Source organism: Corvus kubaryi, unplaced genomic scaffold (genome assembly GCF_017639235.1).
Source record: "Corvus kubaryi isolate FWS band 111438036 unplaced genomic scaffold, C.kubaryi_AGA036_p1.0 138, whole genome shotgun sequence".
NCBI classification, from domain to species: domain Eukaryota; kingdom Metazoa; phylum Chordata; class Aves; order Passeriformes; family Corvidae; genus Corvus; species Corvus kubaryi.
Window position 1 is genome coordinate 18,356,062 of NW_024580672.1, and position 23,215 is coordinate 18,379,276.

At 44.3% G+C, this 23,215-nt stretch overlaps 2 protein-coding genes across 3 annotated transcripts in view; one reads left to right on the forward strand and one right to left on the reverse strand.

Moving 5' to 3' along the window:
- Positions 1 to 15,222, forward strand: part of GRK5 (G protein-coupled receptor kinase 5) — a 155,208-nt gene extending 139,986 nt beyond the window's left edge. For both annotated transcript variants that reach the window (XM_042019448.1, XM_042019449.1), the window contains 4 exons: positions 4,115 to 4,252; positions 6,588 to 6,725; positions 7,523 to 7,654; positions 8,454 to 15,222. In XM_042019448.1, coding sequence (XP_041875382.1) covers positions 4,115 to 4,252; positions 6,588 to 6,725; positions 7,523 to 7,654; positions 8,454 to 8,552 — 507 coding nt within the window. In that variant the 3' untranslated portion in view covers positions 8,553 to 15,222. The remainder of the gene's footprint in view (positions 1 to 4,114; positions 4,253 to 6,587; positions 6,726 to 7,522; positions 7,655 to 8,453) is intronic.
- A 2,749-nt stretch (positions 15,223 to 17,971) lies between these two features.
- LOC121659899 lies at positions 17,972 to 22,556 on the reverse strand. Its single transcript, XM_042018512.1, has 3 exons — positions 22,519 to 22,556; positions 21,135 to 21,291; positions 17,972 to 19,456 (listed from the first exon to the last, which is right to left on the reverse strand). The coding sequence occupies exons 1-3, from the start codon at positions 22,554 to 22,556 to the stop codon at positions 18,935 to 18,937; spliced, it is 717 nt and encodes a 238-aa protein (XP_041874446.1). The 3' UTR covers positions 17,972 to 18,934.
- Positions 22,557 to 23,215: the final 659 nt, after the last annotated feature.

Sequence of the window (23,215 nt, forward strand, 5' to 3'; positions counted from 1 at the left end):
ATCTGGATATGAACTGGGATCACACGAAGATAAAGTAGCGCTTTGGGGACTTTGGGCTTTTTTTAGCAATCCTCACAACAGTTGTTTCTTTTAGTAAAGGAAGCAAAACAAAGTAATGGAAAAAAGTCTCAGACACTGCACAGTTTGAATCCCCAGGGGGGATCAAATGAGTGACATGAAAGTATCAGAGAGCTCTTTATATCAAGTTCTTGATGTAACTTCACTCCTGCTAACCAAGACTCTCTTTGAAAGTCCTGTTCTAGTCGTGCTCTGCCCATGAACTCTGTAGACTAAACCCTAACTGGCCGATGTCATCTGGAGCCATTGTTACCAGAACACAAAGCTCTGCTGTTTGGCATCAACTTCATGCATGATTGGGTGGCCCAGGCCATCTCCAGATTTGAAACTCTGTGACTTATCTGCAGGCTCTACTGTAGAATTACATTTAAATTATGTTCCATGGGGTCCCTTGCACTGCTGTCCCAGGAGGGCTTGTCATCAGCCTGATGTTCTGCTCTCTATTCATATTAAATAAACCCTTTGAAGCTGAATTAAACAAAAGTGTAGAGATGACTCAAAACATGCTGTTGTTACCTCCATTTTCTTTTCCATGTCAGATTCCCAAATGGGATGCATATTTCAGGCTCTTGCACGGGTTTACTATTGCAGAAAGCTTCTGGGGCTGCAGGAAAGGGTAAAAGACTCATTATTCCTAGGAGAAAGGAAGGATTTTCTCTTCTGGAAAATATTCTAGTCCATGCTATGTCTTGATACCCACAACAGGAGCCAGGAAGAATGTCTGGTTTCACCTGTTGCCATCTCTAGAGCTGGCTGCATCTCCAGCTTTTCAAATTCCATTCATTTATTACATTTTTCTCCATTGTGACTCTCCTGGGCCTCTCAAGAGACTGGCAGCTGCTCCCCTGCAGCGGGGTTTTGCAGGAGAATCCTCTCCTTTCTATGGTCTTTCAGTCCCAGCCTATTCCCAGTGGCCCATTCCCTTTTGTGTCTTTCAGCCAGCAGTGGCCAGCCACCCACAACCAACTGCATTCATGCTCCAGAAACTTCCTTCTTGCATCTGAAGTTACTGAATACTCCCTTGTTTGTCATGGAGGAGCCCAGGAATGCCCAGGCAGCCTTTTACCCTCTTCTCTGACCACTCCAAACATCTGACAGCCTGACAAGGGTAAATTCACAGATCAGCTTGGTCTCCCCAGCTAGTCCAGAATCCACATTGCAGAGATGGGAAGTAACCCCCTTTTTCGTCCCTTCAGAGCTGACTTGAGAGCAGAGGCTGCAGAGGTCTCCTGTATCTTCTCTAGGCAAGTCCAAATCTGTCCCTTCCTACCACCACTTGCTCCTCAGCTGTTCCTGGAAAGTCGAAGGTGTCATTTCCAAAAGCATATCAGAGCCACGGGTACTAAAAATGGCCTTTCTGCCTTCAGATTCTTCTTTCCAACTGTCAGAAAAGTCCTATTGACATGAGAATAAAATATTAAAAGAACTTTTGATTTCCTTGCCCAACCAGACTAGAGCAAGCCCAATTCTGCCTGGGAATTCCAAAATGACCTTCTTCACACAGGCTAGAGCATATAAATGTTGGGACTAATAAAACCCAAAAAACCCTCACAACAAAAATCCTAGTCTCAGGACCATGAGAACTCGAAGTCTAATGCAATTATTTGAAAGCAAAGTATCCCTCTTTCTTCTAGCCAGGGAAAGCAAAGTTGAGAAAAGTGCTCTGAGAAAGATCTTTTGCAGTGAGCCAGATGGATGTGGTACAGTATCATGTGAATCTGTGTGCTCGGAGAATGGCAAGGCATAGGGATGTTTCCTCAAGTGTTTTTACATTTATGGATCAGCCACTTGTGGTGATCTGTCAGCCCAGATGTCACCACCTAGACAGCATCAGAGGCAGAGGAAACTGTGGGGAAGAAAGGGATGTTGCTATTTGGAAGCTGAAAGTTGCTATTGTAGCCAGCACCAGTGGCTTTAAAGTCGTTCGTCTGACTGTTCAGTCTCCTGCTATTGCTGCTGCTGCTGCTGCTGCTGAGGCAGAAAGACCTGAGCAGAAAACTCTTCTGTCCACAAAACCCTTCACCACCATTTCTGGCTTGGCTGCTGCCACTGCAGCTTGCTCAGGACCGGTTGGAGAGTGGTCTCTGCACACGTGGGGCACACGGATTGCCAAAGCCATTTGCCATTCTCAGGCTGGAAATGAGGCCCCCAGCAACACAGAAGCAGAACTGAGGTGGCTGTTGGAAGTCAGATAAGAAAATCACAAATGCCCCCTTGGTAGCAATGCCCAGTGGCAGCAGAGCATTCAGAGAAGCCTGAAGATCTGTGACACTGTAAACCCCTGATAAGGACGAGAAACCTCAGCTCTAGCCAGGCACCAGAGGAAAGATCACAACGTGACATTAGCAACAAACAATTATTCCCGAGTTCCCCCTCGGTGAGACGATGTGGCTGAGGCAGCAGCCCAGGCAGAAGCTGCTGGGGCACACAAGCCCTGAGCTGGGCACACAAGCCCTGAGCTGAGCCCACAAGCGGCATCTCCAGGCAGCCTTGCCCCAGCGGGGAGCGTGCCTGGCTCCCGGTCCTGCTCCTGCAGGGCTGCGCCCGGGAGCGCAGGACTCGTCCCCAGCCTTCCCAAAGGTGTTTGCATCCTGTCATCCGCAGCTGGGATGGTCCCGGGGGTGCTCCCGCGGGCTCGGTGCCTGCCCGGGCTCAGAGAACCCAGCCCAGCCCCTGCCCCGCCTGGTGCCGAGCCCCCCGGGGGCTTCGCTGATGCTTTCGGTGCCATTCCCGTGTACAGCCCGGCAGTGGGCGGGGGCGAGGGGCGAGCGCTGCTTCTCGGCCCGACTGCGGGGCAGCAAAGCCGGGGACAGAGGCGGAGGAGCGACGGGAGCTTTCCCATCCCCTGTGCCCCGGGAAAAGCCCCCGGGGCCGCTCCCGGCCCCTTCCCGGAGCAGCGATCGCCGCCCGGCCCCGCCGCGCTGCCCTTTCCTCTGCTGCCTCCCGGCGGCACCGCCCGAGCGGCTCAGGAGCGCTGATGGAACCGCAGGAAGGTTTGTGTTGAAGGGATCTTAAACACCACCCAGTCTAACCCTCTGCCATGGGCCTGGTCCACCGGACCAGGTTGCTCCAAGCCCTGTCCAAGCCTGGAGATGGGCACCTCCAGGGATGGGGCAGCCACAGCTTCTCTGGGCAACCTGTGCCAGGACCTCATCACCCTCACAGGGAAGAATTTCTTCCTAATATCCGATCTAAACCTGCCCTCCTCCAGTTTAAAGCCATTCCCCCTTGTCCACGTTGTGGCATGCCCTTATCCAAGGCCCCTCTCCAGCTCTCTTGCACCGGAAGGTGCCATAGAGTCTCCCCTATAAATATCACGGTGTTTCTGTTCATTGAGTTGCTTATCTGATAGACCAAAGATGCTGAGTTCAATTGGTGTCCATTGGTACCCAGGAAACAGGCAGGACTTGCTGCAGCAGGTAGAGGTTGTGCAATGCCCTTCTCTGAAAGCAAGCAAGGCAGAACTGAGGATAGTTGCTGGGCACTGGCTCCGTGGATGGAACACCCCTTGAGCTCAGCAGAGATAAGCCCACAAGGTTCAATGTGTCGTGTGATGCCCTAGAATGTAGTGCAGTGGGTGAAGGAAATACATTTTTTGTATTTTTGGTTTTTCCTAAGCACCTGTTCTTCTGAGGGAAAACTATTCTCACCAGTGTAACAAACAAACAAAAACAAAAGAACTGAGACAAAGCACATGGAACTTATGAATGTGCATCTTTATATATATTAAAGGTATAGTATATCTTTATACTAGGTTATGTCAGACCTCCTGTTGAAAGTGTTCACTGAAAGTAGGCAAAAGAAATGGTCTCTATTATGACTGTAAATACTTTACAGCAGGTGATTTTCAGAGGATTTCACCAGCATGTAGAACAGTGCAGTCCTAATCCATTTAACTTCAGCTTTTAAGTAACAGCAGTTGCAGCTCCCCTCTGTACTTCCTTCTGGGCACATGCAAAAACAAGTGGAGATAAAAATATCCTTGTGGAGCTCTTGCTTTTCCGACACTCTCACCATTCCTCTCGGCACATTTCAGCTCCTCACCAAAGACGTGAAGCAGCGGCTGGGATGTCAAGGGGAAGGTGCAGCAGAAGTGAAGAGACACCCCTTTTTCAAGAGCATGAATTTCAAGCGGTTAGAAGCAGGAATGCTGGATCCTCCCTTTGTGCCTGATGTAAGTACGACAGCAAGAACCCCCAGTGGCCTCTTTCAAGAGGTTTGTTTCTAAAATAGCTCCTCTCTCTCAGGGCTGTCATCGCTCCCTGCATGGGTAGCTACCCTAGGAAGGTGTGATAACTGGCAGGGCTGGAGTGGGGAGGCTAGGAGGAAGAGGAGAGAGGGCTCTGTGGGCATGTGGATGCAGGGTGGGTGGAACTCCATCCAGGCTGGTAATCTGGGGCTTGATTGATTCCTACTCCTTTTACCACAGCCTGCCTGTATGACTCTGGAGGCACTGGGAACCTTTGTATTCCCTTATCCACGGTACTACTGTGAAAATCAGTGTTCTCAGGACCAGGTAGTGCTTGGAACAATCAGCAGTGAAGGCCATATGTGTGCATACAGGCTTACAGAGGTGAAACCAGAGTTACAAAGTCCAGAGCTCTATGGATTATCATGGGAGCAGTAGTTTGTTACAGAGAGTCTGAGCCAGGCTCAGCTATCAAGTGTCACCTTAAGCAGAGAAGGTGACTTGGACCTGAGAGAGCATTTGGAGCTTTTTTGTGTTCATGGGGCACGGAACCCAGCACTGAGTCCATACTCAGATTTACACACTGGGCTCACACATACTGAAAGTCTTTGTTGCATTGGCAACAACAAAACTTTTTCCACCCTTTTGTGGTATCAGTTTCTAGCCCAGTGTGCAGAGCTATCTGATTATTTCCCTCCTGCAGGGCTCTCCTTCTGGCTGGAGCTTCTATCCTTGAAGTCCCCATATGGTTCTAAGTAAACACTGCCATTTTAACATATTAAGGAAAGTAACATCTTGGCAGCTCCCATTCCCATTGCTGCAAGCTCCACCAAACCAAAGTGGTTTGAGCGCTACAAAAGTTTACTTTAGTTGCTCTGGTTTTGCTTTACATTTTACTGTGTGGCCTAGTTATTCCTGCCAATTAGCCCGTGGTGTTACGACCTGCTTTAGTGGGAAGAAATAAGAGACAAGCTACTATTTCTTTCTGGTGTAGAAAATTATAAAATTCTGGGCTCAAATTTGGGATCCGCCAGAGTGTGTAAAGACTGTGGCACGTAAGGCCTAGAAGGCACCTCTTAGAGACGAATTTTCAAAAGCAAAGGCATATAAATTTTTATGGCTATTTATTGGGAACTCAAGAGCTCCCCTAATTTAATTTATTTGGCACTTCATCCATAGATTTCCCAGTCTTTACTGAAGTCAGCTGAATCACCCAAAGCTATATAGACAATGGCAGAGGTTGTTACCCAAACCATGTCCCTCCATCCTCTTCTACGTTACTGCATCTCCATAAAAATGTTGTGGATTGCAGCTGTCAGGAATGGAGAGGGATACAACCTTCAGCAAGCAGGATTTCTGTCGGGAGTCAGCTTGATTTGTTTGGTCACAGTGCTCAGAACTAGACAAAATACTGCACAGTTGGACCCTGGGCTGTGCAGTCCTGGTACCACGTAGAGACAGTAGGATTCGACATGTGCTGGGGTTCAGCAGGTCAGGCTGGTCCCACAAGCCACCCCTCAATTATCTCTGCACATCAAAAGGTGGCTGTGCCGTTGATGGGAAGTCTCTGGGCACACCCACTGCCTGTGACAGGGAGCCAGTGATGGCTCTTTCTGCTTCCCTGGGGCTGACTGCCAGAATATGAGCTGAAAGTTGTGTCACTGCAAAGAGTTTTGTCTCTGTCATCTCAGAAAATTAAGTAGTTCAAAAAGGGAAAGCCATTTGACTGTTTCTTTGAAGAAATGCAGCCAAGTTAAAAGAGTTAATAGAGGTAATTCTGGGCAGCTTCCAGCAGCTGAGCTATTAATAAAAACAACGGGAAAAATACCAAGCCTCCTCTGTTTTCTTTAGAAATTAGGATACATTCCTCTAAACTTTTAAGCAGCAAACTCCACAGCTATCTGGGCAGGAGGGCACTTCTATCTGAGGCCTCTTTCCAGAGCTCTCTCCAGTGTGCCACTTGTCGACATTCTGGTTTTCTGTTGTCCCCTCTCTAAATGAAAAGACTACTGAAGGGTTCCATTTTTCTTTTCTGGCTCTTTCTGTCCTTTTCCTCTCACCTCTTAACCAGATGGTCCAGGGATGACTAAAACCCACTTTGACTGATGTTTTAAGGACTTCAGAATAGGAAGCTTAATGTGCTTAAAGTGAAGTCAGCCTTTGATGATAAACATGCGGGCAGAGCAAGTTTGGAGAAGGAGGATGCAGACACACACTTGTTAGACATTCTCACTTGACTGAGTCTGTGAATGAAAGCACATGGTCCGACTCAGAAATATTTTTCCTCTTGTCATTTCTCCATTTTTTTCTACTAACATAGCCCAGAGCAGTGTACTGCAAGGATGTGTTAGACATCGAGCAGTTCTCCACCGTGAAAGGAGTTAACCTGGACCAAACAGATGACGATTTCTATTCCAAGTTTTCCACAGGATCAGTGTCTATTCCATGGCAAAATGAGGTAAGGATGTATCATAGCAAAATTACTGCAATAAACCCCATAACACAGATGGTTTAAGAGGAGCTCTATGTTTCCAGTAATATATAGCTACTGGATAACTTGCCAGACTCTAATGCTTTCATGAGTTACAAATGGCCTCTTTCAAGATCTGTAATGTACCACAGATGTCAGGTTCAGGTGACTGTATCTGTTGGCTCTGTGTATTTGTGTAAGTTGGCAAGGATCCTACTGTACTTCCTCCTCCTGGGTTTCTGCAGAGGTGTTTCGACAGCTCTCAGGACCTGCTGTGGTACAGTTGGAAATCCCAACAGAAGGATTCTCCACTGGTGACCCTGCTCTCACCCACTGTCTGCAGTGAGTCCCAGCTGCAGCAGTTAACTCTGGACCCTGAACTCCTCCAGCATTTCCATATCTGGGTCTTTATTTCTGTTTGATATCAAAACACAGCCAACAATGGATTTCAGAATCCAACTCTGCATCAAACAGCATCTCTGCTTGGGCAGAGGGGTGCTAATAACTGGGATTTTGTAGGTGTGCCTGTCTTTGCCTGATATTCTCCACAATGGTAAAGAACAGAAAGTTTTGTGGGGCAGCTTCTGACAAGTCTGATGTGCAAACACGCAGAGCAGACTCAGCCTCTGTTTTTCATACACTCTGTTTGCCCTCTACAGAGACCAGCAGGAATCCAACTGTTAACTCTCCTCACACACTGCTGACTTTGAACAACCTAGCACTACAGGAATTTATTTAGTGCAGATGAATAATTCCTTTTTTCCTCTCTCACTGTGTTCCACTAGATGATAGAAACAGAGTGCTTCAAGGAGCTGAATGTATTTGGACCAAATGGTACTATTTCACCAGACCTAAACAAAAGCTACCCCCCAGAGCCACCCAAGAAAGGATTGCTACAGAGAATATTTAAGCGACAGGTGAGATCTTTTATGACTAAGACCAAGAAACTCCTGTAGATGCCTGGTTTCACAGCCCTATTCTGGTGGTATTTTTGTTAGAAGAAAGGCAGTGCATCTTAGAGAGGGCTGGCTCTCACAGTTACCTGCATATCCCAGGTTTTTCATCTACCTTGTGTGATGTTTTTTTTTGCCACCAGCAGTTCCAGTGTTGCTCATGAGTTTTTATTTCCAGCAGTTGAAAACTTCTTACCCGACCTATTTTTCAGTGGTATGCTGAAATGCCTTTTGAAACTGTTCTATGGTTTTGAGAAGTTCGTTGTGGAAATCCTAGATTTATGTGTTTAAAAAAAAAAAAGAAAATGCACGTTTTGAGGGAGAAAGTCATGGCAGGAAACCAAGCCATTAGAGAAGAGAGCAGCCCAGATAAAATGTGATGTGCAGCTTTCACAAGGCACCGTGGCACCACTTGCAAATGTCAATAACATTCTTAGACTGGTCTATTTCTGTAGGGCTAAAAGTGTGCCTGAGCATTGGCAGGTATCCTCTGTATTAGTCAGATTTAGCAGATACTGACATTTTGCAATGAATTGATTTGGCTCCTGGAGCTTGAGTGAGTCTTCTTTGCTTCATTCCTCAAGAACCGCCATGGTTCTGCTGACCTAGAGAGACTTCAGGTAAGAAAATGAAGAATATTTTGCATCTGAAGATCTTAAAAAAAAATCTTGCAGTCCAGTCAGTACCATAAAATGAACAATGTTGGATTAAAAAAAAAACCACGGTGTATTTTGGAAATCTAATTGTCATTGTCTTCCTACAGCATCAGAACAATTCAAAGAGTTCTCCAAATTCAAAGGCCAGTTTAAATCACCACATAAATTCAAATCACGTAAGTTCAAACTCCACTGGAAGCAGCTAGTTCCAACTCAGTCCTATGAAACAACGTTGCATCCTTCCACTATAATCTCTGGAGCTTCTGTGGATGAGAGAACCTCCACCGTTGAGTGAAAAATGAAAATATGGATCTCCCAAAATGGAGATTTTCTATCCATTCCTTCCAGTGGAGCCTCACATTTTAAGAAGAAATTTCCACTCAGGTCTGTTTTTGGAGGTGGCACTCAAGACTGTGTGAATCAAATTTGTCTCTTTAGAACATTGCAATAGAAATTCAATGAACATGACTACTTGCACGTATTTAAATAGCATCATACTAGAACTGAATTTTGTCTTTATTATTTTTAAAGAAAAGTTTTGTAAATTTCTCTATTGTCTCAGTTTACATTTTGTACATTTGTATTTAAATGAAAGTCAGACTTTGGAGGTGTATATTTTCCAAGCAGCAGCTGTAAAGCCATGTGTTTTAAGACATTTTTTTAAAAGAAACAAAATGTGACTCAAGACTTCCAGAGCCTCAAATGAGAAATCATTCTTTTTAGTAATTCTAGAAAATTCTTCATAAATCACTTTATCAGATGGGGGTTTATTGACATGCATTTTTATGGAACAGTTTATTCTTAATTATTTTACATCTGTATATTTGGTTTACAGCAACACTGCATACATTTCTCCTCTGCATTAGTTTGTAATGTCTCGCATTAAATGCTAAAAGACAACATTTTGATGCATTCAAGAATGCTACTTGCTATGCTGAAGGTTTGTGATGACTTGGGACCAGCACAGCTGAGATTTGCACTTACTTATGTTGTTATTCCATCAAAGGCTTTTTAGTTAGAAAGGGAGTCCTGTTTTAGGCTCTTTTCCGTCACTGGTTTTTATGCTGTTTCTAACGACACATAGAACAAAGCTGAGGGAGAGGTGGCCAGGAAAGCAAATGTCCATTTATTTTTCTAGGACTTCAAACCTGCACCTGCTGAAATGAGAGCAAAACTCAGTGTTCTCCATGCTGCAGTCAAAAGCCCAAGGCCTTTCCACAGCTGCCCATATCAGAGAGGTAGCAGGAGAGAAGTTCAGCAGTCTGGTTTGTGCCAACCATGAGATTTGTGACAGCTTTGTAGAGCTGAGCTGTGGAGGTTTAGAGTGGGATCTGAGCTGCTTTTGGGCAGTAGCAGAACCTACAGGCTGTGGCTGCACTTAAAATACTTCCATGTGTCATGCAAATGCCCCCTGACACATGCCCTCAATTAGATCCTCAACTGAATAAAATGCCAGTATGAAATAATAACTCCCACTTCCAGCTCCATCATTCTTTGTCCAGGATCCTTTAGCCATTGACAAAAACTCTGTCTGCGCTAGGATAAACAGGATCAGGCAGGATCAGTAGCAGTACCTCAGGCATCAAAATCGTGCTCTTCTCAAGTATTTCACTATTATTGTTCAGAACACCAGATCAAAAATATGGTTACTTCCCTCCCACAGGAATTGGAAAGCCTTTGTGCCCCCAACTGCAGGCAGGATCTGTAGAGCCCAAAGTGTTCTGTAAAGCATGTTGGATCCCTGTGCTCTTTACAATGTTGGCTGGACTGTACTGATGATTTTACACCTTTGGGTCATCAGGAACGTCTGAAGGCCACCCTGGTGCGTCAAAAATCCTGTTAAACAGTAGTGCAGCTATCCCAGGGTCCAAGGAAGCGACGTTCCAGTGGGAGTCTTAATAGCCCAAATTCATTGGACTGCCAGGTGTGTGTTCTGTGTGGCCAGTGCTGGGGGGGAAAAAGATGGAGGTTAGTAGTGGCAAATCCCTGAGTGAGAAACACGCAGGAGTGACACAGTAAAGCAGCTTGAAGTCATGAGAGAGAGACAGAACATGGACTTGCATAGAGCAGCTTACAGAGAAAAGTCAGGGAAAGGACATGAGGCTTCATCCAGTCTCCCATGTTAGATGGTGGCATTGCAGATTGTATAGAAGATGCAAGATTTTAGAGATGTTGCTAATTTGGCATGTGAAGACTAAAATTTTCATTCTTCACCATCTCCCAGTATTGAGAAATAACAGCAAACCCCTTACTGAAGGTGGTGAACAAATTGCAAATACTGATTGCAGCTGGCCTTGTACCTTTCAGATGCCACCAGCCTTAGCTAATGGTGGATGAGGTTTTAGCAACAGCAGTGAATGAGTTTGTAGTCCTGCTCTCCTTTCAGCCAGGCCAGTCCTCGCTCAGAAGCTCTAGGACTCTGGCACTGGGCACTTAGGGACAGTGCAAAAGCCCTGGAAGGATGGGAGCATTCATTCCCTCTGGATGCCTGGAGGACATTATGCTAGGCTTGGATATCCTGAATCCTCGAGATGGCCTGGAAGAAGGATGCACCTGAAAGCATCAAGTCTGGGATGGAGTCCTCTGTATCCCACCTCCTTGGAGCAGTGAGAGAGGAAGGAGAGAGACAGAAAACGACACCAGTTGAGGGAGATCTCGTGCCACATCCCTTGAGTGTCTCTGTCCTGTCTGACAAACTGCAAACAGTGTTACCATGCCAGGGCAGCAGAACCTTTCAGCACCCAGCCCTGGAAGATTTAAAATCCATCAGAAGTGCTAATGAACATTCCTAGGGATCTTCTTGTCACATTTTGCCTACAACAACAAAACCTGGAAGATTTCTTTTTTATTGCTTCTTATTTGTATTGGGATTTTTTTTTTTTTAAAATTTTTTCAGCTTACTTTGCACTCAAAGCTGGAGTAGGAGCACAGTCCTCACATTTCCATTGTGTGACCAGGTGCAACTTGCGCCCAGAATTTGGGTCTGAAGCCTTGTCAAGGCAGTGCCCTGCACAGCCAGGCTTCCACAGGCGTTTGGCCATTGGCTCTGTGGAGTCAAAAACCACTGGGAACTCTGAAAAAAACTTACAGCTTCATCATACAACCTTGGAGAGCATGTGCAATGAGATTTTTAGTATTTTGATTCCAGGTGAATTTTGAGATGGATTTGCACATAACAAAGGAGTAGAAAGGAGTAGTTCTGTAATAGCTTTCCAGACTGATTTATTTTCTCTATCTCCCTTTCAGTTACCATCCAAATTCTTTCCAAAAAAATGTATATGCTCAGATCTGGTTGCTTGTTTTCAATAGACAGATGAGCAAACTTAGCTCTTTTTAAGAATCAGAAATCTTTTGCAATCTGATCCTGAATTATGCAAGCGTGTCTTTTATTTTTAAATCTTTGTTGTGTAATCTGATGAACACTAATTAGTTGCAGACTTTCATGAGTCAGGTGTTTGCTATTCATTTTCTACAGTGTCTCAAAGTTCACTTTTCCCACTGTTGAGTGAGAGGCTTTTTTTAAACAAAGGAATAATGAAGGAAAAAAATAACAAACTCTTAGGTGTGCATTCTTGACCTGGATTATCTAAAAAGAGATTTTTCACAAGAATGGCCGTGACTCAGATGTTGTTTCTGAACAAAAACCTGCTTGTGAAGCTCGGAAAGGTGTGAAGATAATCAAACTAAACAGGTACTGGAGATCAAACTGAGTGTTAGGGAGCTGCAGGATTCAATATCGCAGCATTCACCTGGCCCTGCTGATTAGGGACTCCTCGTTCCTGCCAGTTCAGGGACATAACAGCTCTCCATAAAAACAGCTTGATACCACCTCAATTTGCAGTCACCCCAGAAACTATGGCTGAGAGTGCCATCAGCAGTAGGAATCAAACTTGGCTGACCCAGTAAAGACACTGATTCTTTAGGTCATTCACCCAGACCTTGGAATCCAGCCTGAGTTCTTTGCTCACGTTTCAAATCCATTGGATCTTTTTCAGTGGCGATGCCTCAAACTTAAAAAAACCAACAGGAAACTGACCTGCAATAGTGGTAAAACCCTGGGCAGGATGGGGAAGACACCCAAGCTGTGAGCTCTGGAGGACTGTGTGTAAGTCCCACTTGGCTAAATCTTCAGCAGGGGGGCAGTGGCAGCTGGTACCACGCTGCTGCACGCTCTTCCTTGGGTCATCGTGTGTTGGTCAGAGTGTCTTCAGTGACCTGAGAACTGCACACACAAAGCCATGTTGCACAGAGGGTCTGACACATGGCTCAAACACAACATTGTCGCTCTGAGGGTCAGAGGGAACAGTTGGATGAAGCAATTAGGAATCCCCCCAGCCTGCATGGATAGCATCACCCAGGTCTGTGTGTCCCAGCCTCAGTCAGGAGCTCCCTGCCGAGGCTTTTCTGAAAGAGCAATAAATGCACATCCCTACAGCACAGCTGCTGCTGCTCACCAACATCCATGGAACAGGAACTGGCTCCATTGTGGAAAAGATATGGGAGTTTTCACCTCTGCTCCACAATTAGTTGTGATCATTATTTTGTTCAGTTCATATCTGTAATACTCACTCAAGTCACTCAGTGCAGAGGACATCATTCGTCAGGCATTTCCCATACAATCTTTGGAAAGATTGGATTTTTCTTTGGAAGAACATCCTTTCTGTCTCTTGGCACGTGGACTGTCCTCCGTCACGTGGAAGCCTGCAGGAGCTGTAGAAGTCCATACTTAAAGGCTCTCCTGCCCAAGGATGGTCCCAGTCTGTCTCAGGCTGCAGAGAGGTACATTTGGCAGTGAATTTTGAAAGAATCAGTCTGTTCAGTGGCTCCATGGAAAACAGGAGATTCCAGAGTTGTCTATTTAACTTAAAATACTACTAATGATTTAGAGTACAGAGAATAATTACTAACACCTTCATGATAAAGTTAAGAGAAAGTCTGCATCAGTTTAAAACAACTCTTCTCTTTTGTGTGCTGGGCAGGACACACTTTGTTTTATGCTAAATAATACCAGAGTGCTGGCTGGTAGTAATGGTCTCTCCTTAAATGCAAAACCCGAAAAGATAAAGAAATTGGTTCCAAGAATTTGTAAATTATTTCTTTTAGGGAAAGTAAAAAATTTCATCAAAGAAGGTGAAAGCCAACAATATGCTACAGTATGATATGCTGACCTCCCCCAAATGTCTCTGTGATAATACAAATACAATCTGCTGCAGTTGGATCAGCTAAGCTGGTGTACTGACAAATGGGCTTTATGAAAGAAACAATTATAAACAGATTGCTGCCTATTCATGAATATTACTGCTGGCACATAGGTATTCTCCTTGGTTTGTGTTACTGGAGCCAGGAGTGATGGTTTGTATTCCTATTCTGACTGTTTTTCTTCACTGCCCTGGGCAAACCTCTGTGCAATTTTGTTTTCCCATTCTCAAACATGGAGGGATGCTCTCTGTCTGTCAATGGGAAGCACTTTGGAGTCTGTGCATAAACCAGATCAATATCAACTCTTTGTATTATTATTTAAATGAAATAGGCTTAGTATAGCTGCTTTTATTTACATGACTAGTGAGATGACTCTCCTAAATTAGGACTGGTTTTGTTATTGCTTTGTCTTAGTTCCTTGGAGATGCTGAAACAGAACGTGCTGCACTTCTGTAAGACATCTCCAGCAGACAAAGAGGTGACAGTGCAAATGTTTAAGTATTCATTTCTTGCTGAAGAGCTGGCAATTGTGGCATTCACATGAAAACACTTCCTCTGTTTTTAGATTGCAGATAAATAATTATGAGGAAGGGAACAAAATAACATTCATTGGTTCAAAATTTTTGGCCAAGCCTGCAAAGGATTCCCTAGGTACCAACTGAGTGAGGTGCTGTGTGAAGTCCCAGAGATGGATCTGTGGCAGACTGGGTCTGGAAACAAAAGAGGCAACATCCCTGGGGTCAGTGGGCTCTGAAGGGGAACTCCAGGTTTTCTGGAGTGGTCCTGTAGAGAAGATTCACTCCGGGAGAAGAAACATCTCAGATAGTGGCTGGATGGCAAATGTATTTTCCTTTCTCATCACCCCACATGCAGCTGTTAGATATGTTAATTAGCAAGCTCAAACGAGTTGTTTCATGTGTATTGAATGCGGTCTCCCTTAATTGCATTTCTTTTAAACACTGGACACTCTTCTAAAAGACTGAACATTTTAGCCTTTTGAAGCTGAAAGCTGTAAAAACTTTATTTTGTGTTTCTGAGCAATGTAGATAGACCTAAAGATTTCATGAACTATCATGTGGTTGCCCATATCTGACTAATAATTAAATTGTAAAATTGCAATTTCATATTAGGGTTAGTCTTTTCACCTGCTTTAAAAACTAAAAATCATATTTGGTATATAAACACACACAGAATATCCTTCTGATTGAATTTCAAGAGCATATCCAGGAGTAAATGTTTTTAAGCACTTCTAATACTGTAGTCTATAAGAGGAACAGACACTTCTAAAGCAATGTTAAAAGTTGTCTTTCATAACTAAGTCAACAGATCATTTTTGTAATAAATTAAAGCAAGTGTTCTCAATTAGAAGAGCTAGTGGCTGTTGGTATTGTACAAAAAAAAAATCATTCTAATATCCAAAGGGTTAGGGGTGGGGAGGGTCTTTTTGGTTTTGTTTCTCTTTCCAGGGAGATCTTTAACATTGTTCGATGAAGCTAGTTTCATTTTGAGATTGTTACTGAAGATAAAGGCTTCTGTGTTCTATGGCTGCTTGGATTCTTCGTACATAATGTCCTAGTAATGTCACAGTGCTGCTGTATTTAGATCAAACCACTGTTTTGATTGGGTTTTTTGGCTTTTTTTTTTTTTAATAAATTCCTTAATTTAAATAAATGAAAACTATATGTTTTGTTTTAATGAGGCACGAAATTAGAGATTCCTCAGGTCCTTGGGATCCTGAAGAGGGTTACAGTGAGAGTGGGGTGCAGCCCATCTCTTCCTGGATGCTTTTGTGGCTTCATGTGTTTTGTATTTTCTGTCCCACCACATCTTCACAGAGGCTGAGGGAACCAAAAACCAGCCTGAGGTTGTACCTCACTTTGTGCAGGTTCAGGTTCTCATCTGAAAGCAGGTTGTGTTTCCCCTGAGACCGCCCTCCCCTGCCTCCCGCCCTCACCTCCCCAGCCTCCCTCTGCACCATCAGCCAACACAATTTTTGCAGCCTCAGAGGTAAGGTCAGGGAGAGGGTGACAAAATCACAGCAGGGACACGGGCTTCAGAAGGCTTGGACTGTGCTTTTAAGTGAAGTGAGCACTGCCTGATTTATGAGGCCCTACAGAGGACTTTGCCTAAGCTCCAGTCAGACAGAGAGAATATATTTACAGAAGGAAAACAACAGCTGACCAACGGTGCTGTTCAGTGTTCCATACCGAAAGATCTAACACAGAGATAAAGAGTGGCTGCAAAATCACCAGCAGGAGAGTGATGATGCACTGCTTTTTCTTTAAGAGGAGAAAGAAGAATTTTTCAAAGAGGCATAAAGAATATTTTTATGAGACTCCTAATGGCAAGCAGTGTCTGCATCAAGTTTCATGAAAGAACACTGAGAAAACAGATTATCTGCATGAAAGCAGCAGCTACATCCAACAGCTAAACTCAGTAAAACCTAAAGTAATAGACTATATAAATTCAGGTCATGCATATTATCACTTTCCAAACAAACCCAAGCCATTTTTTCACAAGGTTTTAACAATCTGAGAGGCTGTGAGATGAAATTTTATTTCTTCTCTTAACAGCTCTTGGTGGGTTTTTTTTTTCTCTCTGTAACTTCATGTCTTTTCTATGCAGCAACATCTAGATAATGTTCCCCCTTGGGAGATCTAATCTTCTTAGACTTTTCCACTATCTCTGACATGGGATGTGCAGCTTCTCAGAGGAAAGTCGTGACACTGTTTTGAAGGAAATCCAATTTAAAAAGCATGTCAACTTTTTTTAATTCCTCAGGGTGCTTTACAGATGAAAAATACCATAAATGGGCCTGACTGTGCAATTTCAGGTCGATGGGGTTCTTCTGGGGGAGGAAACACTACAAGTTTCTGCCAAGTCAGACTCTAGTTTTTGGGGTTTTGAAATTCTGTTTCACATTTGGTATTTAGTAAAAGTAAAAAATAAAATGCGGCCTGTTAAAAACTGGTGCTCTGAATTGTCTTGAGTGGAGAAGAGGAACTGCCCAGAGGCTGAACAGCTTGAATAGCCCATTTACAGATGCTCGAGTAAATCACAGAACCATAGAAGGCTGGAAAAGACTTCCAAGATCATCAGGTCCAACCTTTGACCAAACACCACCTTGTCCACTAAACCATAGCATTAAGTCATTCCTGGAACACTTCCAGGGATGATGATTCCACCACCCTCCCTAGGCAACCTGTTCCAATGCCTGACCACTCTTTCAGCGAAGAAAATACCTGATTTTCTGGGTTTATCTTTAATTTATTACTGCTAATTCTTTTCTTAAGGAAACTTTGTTGTCCTTCGCTGTCAGCAAATGTCAGTCACACCCTAATAGTGCACGTCTCCAAATACCTCTGTTAAATGGCAGAGGTCTGCAGAGAGGCTCAGGATGCTCCAGACCTGCTAATCTGCAGTTGTTGCAGTGTGACAGACATTAAAATATCAGGAGCAAAAAGGCAGGCAGTTTGCCTTTTCTGAAAAGCTTGTAGATCGGAAATGACTTGCAAAGCCAAACTTCAAAAGGACACATTCAAGTGTGCAAAGCCACATGTTTTAAGAAATGAAAGAATTAAGGTTGCCTGTGTCCCATTAATACTGTTCCTTTCCCCTCATGCACTGTTATTATTATGCCCTCACATAATACCATGTTACTATTATGCATTCACTCCTGGAGGAGAAACTAACCTCTGGCAAACTCAAAATGAAAACCAGATGCATCCCTTCAATGGCATCTGCTAATGCATTATGGGTTTCAGACTTTCTTCTAAATCTTAAAAAAAAAAAAAAAAAAAAAAATATATATATATATATCTTTTTTTTTTCCTGCAGGGAAAATCTCACCTAATTGGCTGCTCCCTCCATTTGCAGCAGGAAGGCAACTGGGAATTCTGAAAAATTCATTTGGCCTAAGTATTTAGTGCTTTCTCCCACACACAAAGGACTGAGAGCTCTCAGTATCCCATCTCAGTTCCCTTAGATTATCTTGATTCCAGGATGGGGAAAAGGTTGTGGAATGAGTCTTATATGTTTCCCTTCCCTTTTTTGGGGGGTGGAAACTCCTGGTTGTTTCCTGAGGGAGCTGGCAGAGGGATGTGAGAAGTTCCTTAATCTGCCCTCCCATTTCCACATATCTTCAGAGTCTGAAAGACACAAATATGAGGCCCAAGAGCTGAGGAGGCAAAGCAGAAGAAATATTTGTGTAAATAGGTGTTGGGAAGAAGGAAAATATGACCTGCAGAAGGGACAAGGCACACCTTGAGGCAGGTTTCACTAGGGCTGAAGAGATGAGAGGAACAAGGAGGGAAAAGTGATGGAAGGGATTCCAGTCAGCACTGGAAGGGATTATGTGTAGCCAGGGGCATGGCTTACTTGTTAACTCACATTAAAATAAGTCTGAAAGCAAAGAGAGAAACATCAATTCAAACCACAACTGTAATGAGGAATTTATTGCTGATGATACCACAGGCAGTAATAGATCTTTCTGGAAGCTTAAAATCATTGCCTCATTTTGGGTCTGATATTCACTGTGGAATTAAACATTGACATTTCCCATAGTAAAAAGATCCAGCTGCAGCTGACATTTTATACTTACATGACCACGATAAACATTAAAATACAATAAACAATTTGAAGTTCAGATTACATTAGGAATTCACTATGTGGTTCTTGGATTTACGGTAGGAAAGAGGGAAGGAGCCTTCTTTCATACTTAATTCCATCATTCTAACTTAAATCTTGCATTTTTTCCTCTTTGCTCTTGCAGTGGTTTTTGAGTCAAAGGTTTTTGAGTCTGCAAATGAAACCATAATAGCTGATCATATTTAAAAGTAGATCTTATGTCTGTGTTTGCTTCTTCATGCATCAAACCCTTGCAGTGATCCACCTGGTGATTACGTGTGGCAATGAGTGAAAATCAGTAATTTCTCATCAACTATTTCTGTGTCAGCAACAAGTCACAGTAAGAACATCAACGAGTTGGGCCACAGTGACATGATAAAAGCAAGAGGTTTAAAACAAGTGAAATAACAAGGCAGAATACAACATTCTTTCTTCAGATTAACTAACACAAACTGCACAGCAGGAAACAAGCTGCTCCTCTGACACTAACCACCTTTTTTGAAGGCAACTTAAGCATTCTAGTAATACATGCACATATTTAGAACACTGCTATAAGCTGCACCTATGGCTCAATAGTGCTGATTCTTTGCAGGAAATAATTGAAAACAAATATATGCAATGTTAATCAAAAACAATCCCTTAACAAGCACCTTTCTGCATCAGAGGGGACTGATACACATGAGCTAGAATCAGAATGGTGCTGAACAGGAACAACCCTTCCTGGGTTCTAGGACTGCACAAAAATCTGTAACCAGCTCCAGTATCACTTCTTTTGTACAAATGCTTCTAGAGGAGCAGTGATGTGCATTGTCAGAAGATCCAAGAAGTCACCCATGTTGAGCTTTAGGACGTTCTGGGTTTCCTTTTGATCCTGACACTCCATCACTCCCTTGCTGTGCTGGTTTGCTGAGCTGCAGGACTCCTCACCCTCCGTGCCATGGCCCAGCACCAGCAGAGTGCTGCAGCTGCTCCTGCGCTGAAACCCTCTCTGGGCCAGGAGCAGGGGCTGGTTCTTATCTGCCTTTGTTTTCCTTTTGGACCTCTTGCTTTCGTAGTTCCCCAGCTCCATCAGCCTCTCGTTGAAGTATTCCTGCAAAGGTTTGTCCTGGAAGCCAGGGCTGGTGGTCTGGTGGCCTTTCAAGCAGCCTCCTGAGGAGCTCCCCAGGCAATGGACTAACGAGGCTCTCCTTGGGAGACTATTGAGTTGTGGTGACGAGCTCTTCCCTCTTTCCAGATCCTGGAAAATTTGGTTGGAGGCTGGATTTCCCAAATAATTTCTTGGTAACTGTTTTAAATAGAGGGGGAGGGAGAGGCAGGATTGGGGGCAGAAGGAAGAAGAAAATCTGAATTAAAGTATGCTGGCTTAAATAGAAAAAGGATCTAAGGATTAAGGTTCCATACAGTAAACAGCTGTTAGACAGTGTTTGAGATTCTTAATCCAAATTCCCTGAAGACCAAACAATCCCTCTCTGGAACAGAAGTCCATCAGGTTGAGGTTAATGCTGAGCACTTTTACCTCCAGCTGACTGTGACGTACTGCCACAATTTTGTGTTGCCTCTGTGAAAATCTTAACTTTTTGAAATAATTTCTCACTTGTCTGTCTTAATAGAACTTTAGGTTTATCCTTTTCAAATTCCATTAGCTTGTAGCTGCTATTTCCCAAGGCAAAACTTGATCCCACTTCTAAGAGATTCTTTTTTCCCCCCTTTCTTTAATCCCAGGTAACTGCTGAACTGTAGTGTATTTTTACAAGAATTGCAATTTTCACATACAATATATTTCTACATCTTAAAACGATGAAGATTATTATTATTATTATTATTGTTATACATAATTTTTTCTCCTCCTTTCCCATTACAGGATGCCTCTCTCCTTTCTAGCCAGCCAAATTAATACTCAAGTTATTTAAATAGTAAAGGAAGACCCGGTCCAGCCCCCATTGATACACTTGGGTGTCTTTAGGTTGATTTTGGGGGAACATCCATGCTGTGAGTCCTTTTATTGACTGGGAGATAAAATTTTGGTAGAAACTCACCATGTAAAAGGTTGCCTTTCCGGAGTTTAATGTCCCCTGGATTTTCAAAGTCCCTGCTCTGCCATTTGCACCTTTCTCACAGGTATTCCAAGACACCCTGGCCTGTCTCAGCTACCAGGAGCAGCGGCTGGTTTCTGTACAGCAAGTTAAGGCAGACCATGGCTTTTTCTCTGAAAACCTTAGCAGTTTGGCTTGAGAGAAGAACTGGTTTATATTATATTACTGTTTCTAATCAATAAAAAGAAAGACTATACTGTTTGTAGATGACAGCCACAGCGGGGTCGTGGAACATTTTGCAATCGTTTATTATGCCTGACAATGCCTTTGGTATAAAAAAAAAAGCCATCACTCACGCAGTTTTTGACAATCTCTAATTAAGTCTAGATACTTGCTCAGGGTCCAGCCACAAATCTGGTTTGAGAGCCTGGCAGTGTCTCAGTAGGGCACTCCATCATCAGCCCCTGGCACGCTGCCTGCTCGTAATGAATGAAAAACATTGAGCTCAAATGAGTAGTAGTGGGTTGGACATGCCATGTAAACTGAAAAGCAATCAAGTTTTTGATCTCCCACTATTCCATCACACTTCATTCTGGAAGGGACCCAGCAAATCTGATGTCCTTGCCTACAGTGGTTGTACTTTTGGAATAAGTTAGGTAATTGAAGAACACTAAAACCTGACTGAAGCACTCTTCCTAACTCAAACTTTTAAAAATGGTTTAAAAAACAAAATCAACCTAAAAATAATAATCAGCTTTAAAATGTAGCAGAATAAAAGTCTTTCAAGGTAAGTTTTTCTATACCCAATCACAGCTCAGACTTTATTATCATATCAAACATCAGCTTTCCAGAGCATAAGGGAATTATTCATCCTGCAGAAGAATAGGTAGCAGTCACCATATATTGCAAAGAGAGTTCTGGCACACAAACCTTTACATCCTGGAAGCCTGGATATTCTGGGATGATGGGCAAGGCACACCTGCTGACAGTGTTTGACCACTCGTTTCGCCGTCCTAGGACAGCAAAGGCCGCTCCTGGAGAGAGGGGATTGCCCCAGCTCAGGTGGATTTTCAGCAACACCAAGTGCCTTGAAGTGTTTTATGTAGCAAGTTCTCAGGCACAGCATTGAGGCAGGCCTCTCCATGTCAGCAGGATCCAGAGGAGTTTGGAAGCAGTGTGTATTCCAGAATAACTCTCTCTCCCAGTTTTCCTCTAATGCATAATCTGGTACCAGGGAATCCCTCGACAACCTGCAGTGCCCGGTGCCAGCAGACACAGCACAAACAGCTCCCAGCAGTATCACAGGCAGGGGATGCCTTTGCTGAGGTCTGAAACCCTCAAACCATTAATGCTGCTTTTATCCTCTGAGAGCTCCTCACAGAAGGCCAGCAAATCTGAACCAAGAACGCAAAGGGCTCAGGTGAGGGGGGAATTTGCAGGGATTACAGAGTCTCCCACCGTCATCTCAGACAGCCTGATGTGGCTGCTGACGTGGTAGCAATTAGAGAAGATCAACAACCACACGCAGGAGTCGTCACTCAGCCTATTTGGAGCAGGCAGATCACTGCCCTTGTGACTGACCAGGGATCCCTGACACCAAAACACTCAGGGCTTTAGCTCAGCGGGGCGAAAGGTGAATTAAGTCAACACAGTGAACCAACAGTTCAGGAAAGACAGTGTAGGAAGCTGCAATAAAAAATTCCTCCCAAGAAGTCCTATGCCACTTGTCTTCCTCGGTGTGGTTGGAGATGGGCTACAGCCCTGGAGATCTGAGGAGGTCCAAACTGCTTCATTGTTTGTGTCAGGAGAGGCATGCTCTGCCTTCGAGCAGCCCAGCACCAGTGCAAGTTTGGCAAGAGACCATGAAAACAGCAGGACTCCTTTCAGCCAAAGATGAGCAAATGTTCCCAGCAACAGCCATAGCTGCCCTGAACAGCTTACAACCCACGTAGCTCAGAGAAAGGGCAACCAGGGAAGCAGCTTCAGAGTTTTGCTTTGGAGATACATTGGTGGTATCATCTGCTGGAAACAGATAAACGTGTGTAGTTGCAACAGTTGGCATATCATGAGCATATCATGGCAGCACAGGGCTCCTTACTGTCCCCAGGGACAGGGGACACCTCCTGTCACTGGGAGGGCAGCACCTCTGTTCCCTGCCCCACTGGGGCCAGTTTGCATGCAGAGCTTTGGCCCTGAGGGATGAATTGACTCTTCTCCATCGCACGCTGTGGAGCCATCACTGTGCTCACTGTACTTGTGGAAGGAATACAGAGGGGATTTGCAATCCCCTCGCCCTCCAGGGCTTCTAGCTTACTCGAGGTATTCATAAATGTTTGCCCACTCTGAATACATTCATGCAAATGTTTGCGGGTGTCCTGGATGAACTACAGATCCCTCTCAATCCAGGGCAACCATAAACATTTGCATGCACGTATTCAGAGCCCTGACTGTGCACTAAAGAGCTTTGGATGTGATCCACGAGACCATCAGCTGGATGCAGGTCAGGGCTCTAGGCTGCCTGGCAGATGGCTCAGGGCAGGACCCTCAGCAGCAACACCCCCCTGGCTGCTGGACCAGCAGGTCAGGAGTGAGAGAAGAGCGAGATGGGAGCCCAGAGAAACACTTCCACCCAGCCCTTCTCTATCCAGCTGCAAAGGTGCAACACTCCTTTCCTTATCAGCTCTGGCATTTTTTCATTTGAGGGTAAAACAACTCTCAGGCAGAGAACAAAACTCGGTGTGAGTGGCTACTGCAGCTACACCCCCACCAGCCCTCAGGGGTCAGGGTCTGTGCCCACAGCTCTGTATGAGCCACACACAAATTCAGATACGGGGCTGACAGTAACAATTTGCATGTAGAGATGTCACGATGCTCACGAAGTAATGGAACTGTGAGTCATCCCTGCTGCAGCCCTGATTGTTTGCAGTGCTGTTGTATACATAATGGTGCCTTCATATAGAAACACAATGTGGCCTTGCTAGGAGTACCTGAGAAAAAAATTTCAAAAAGCA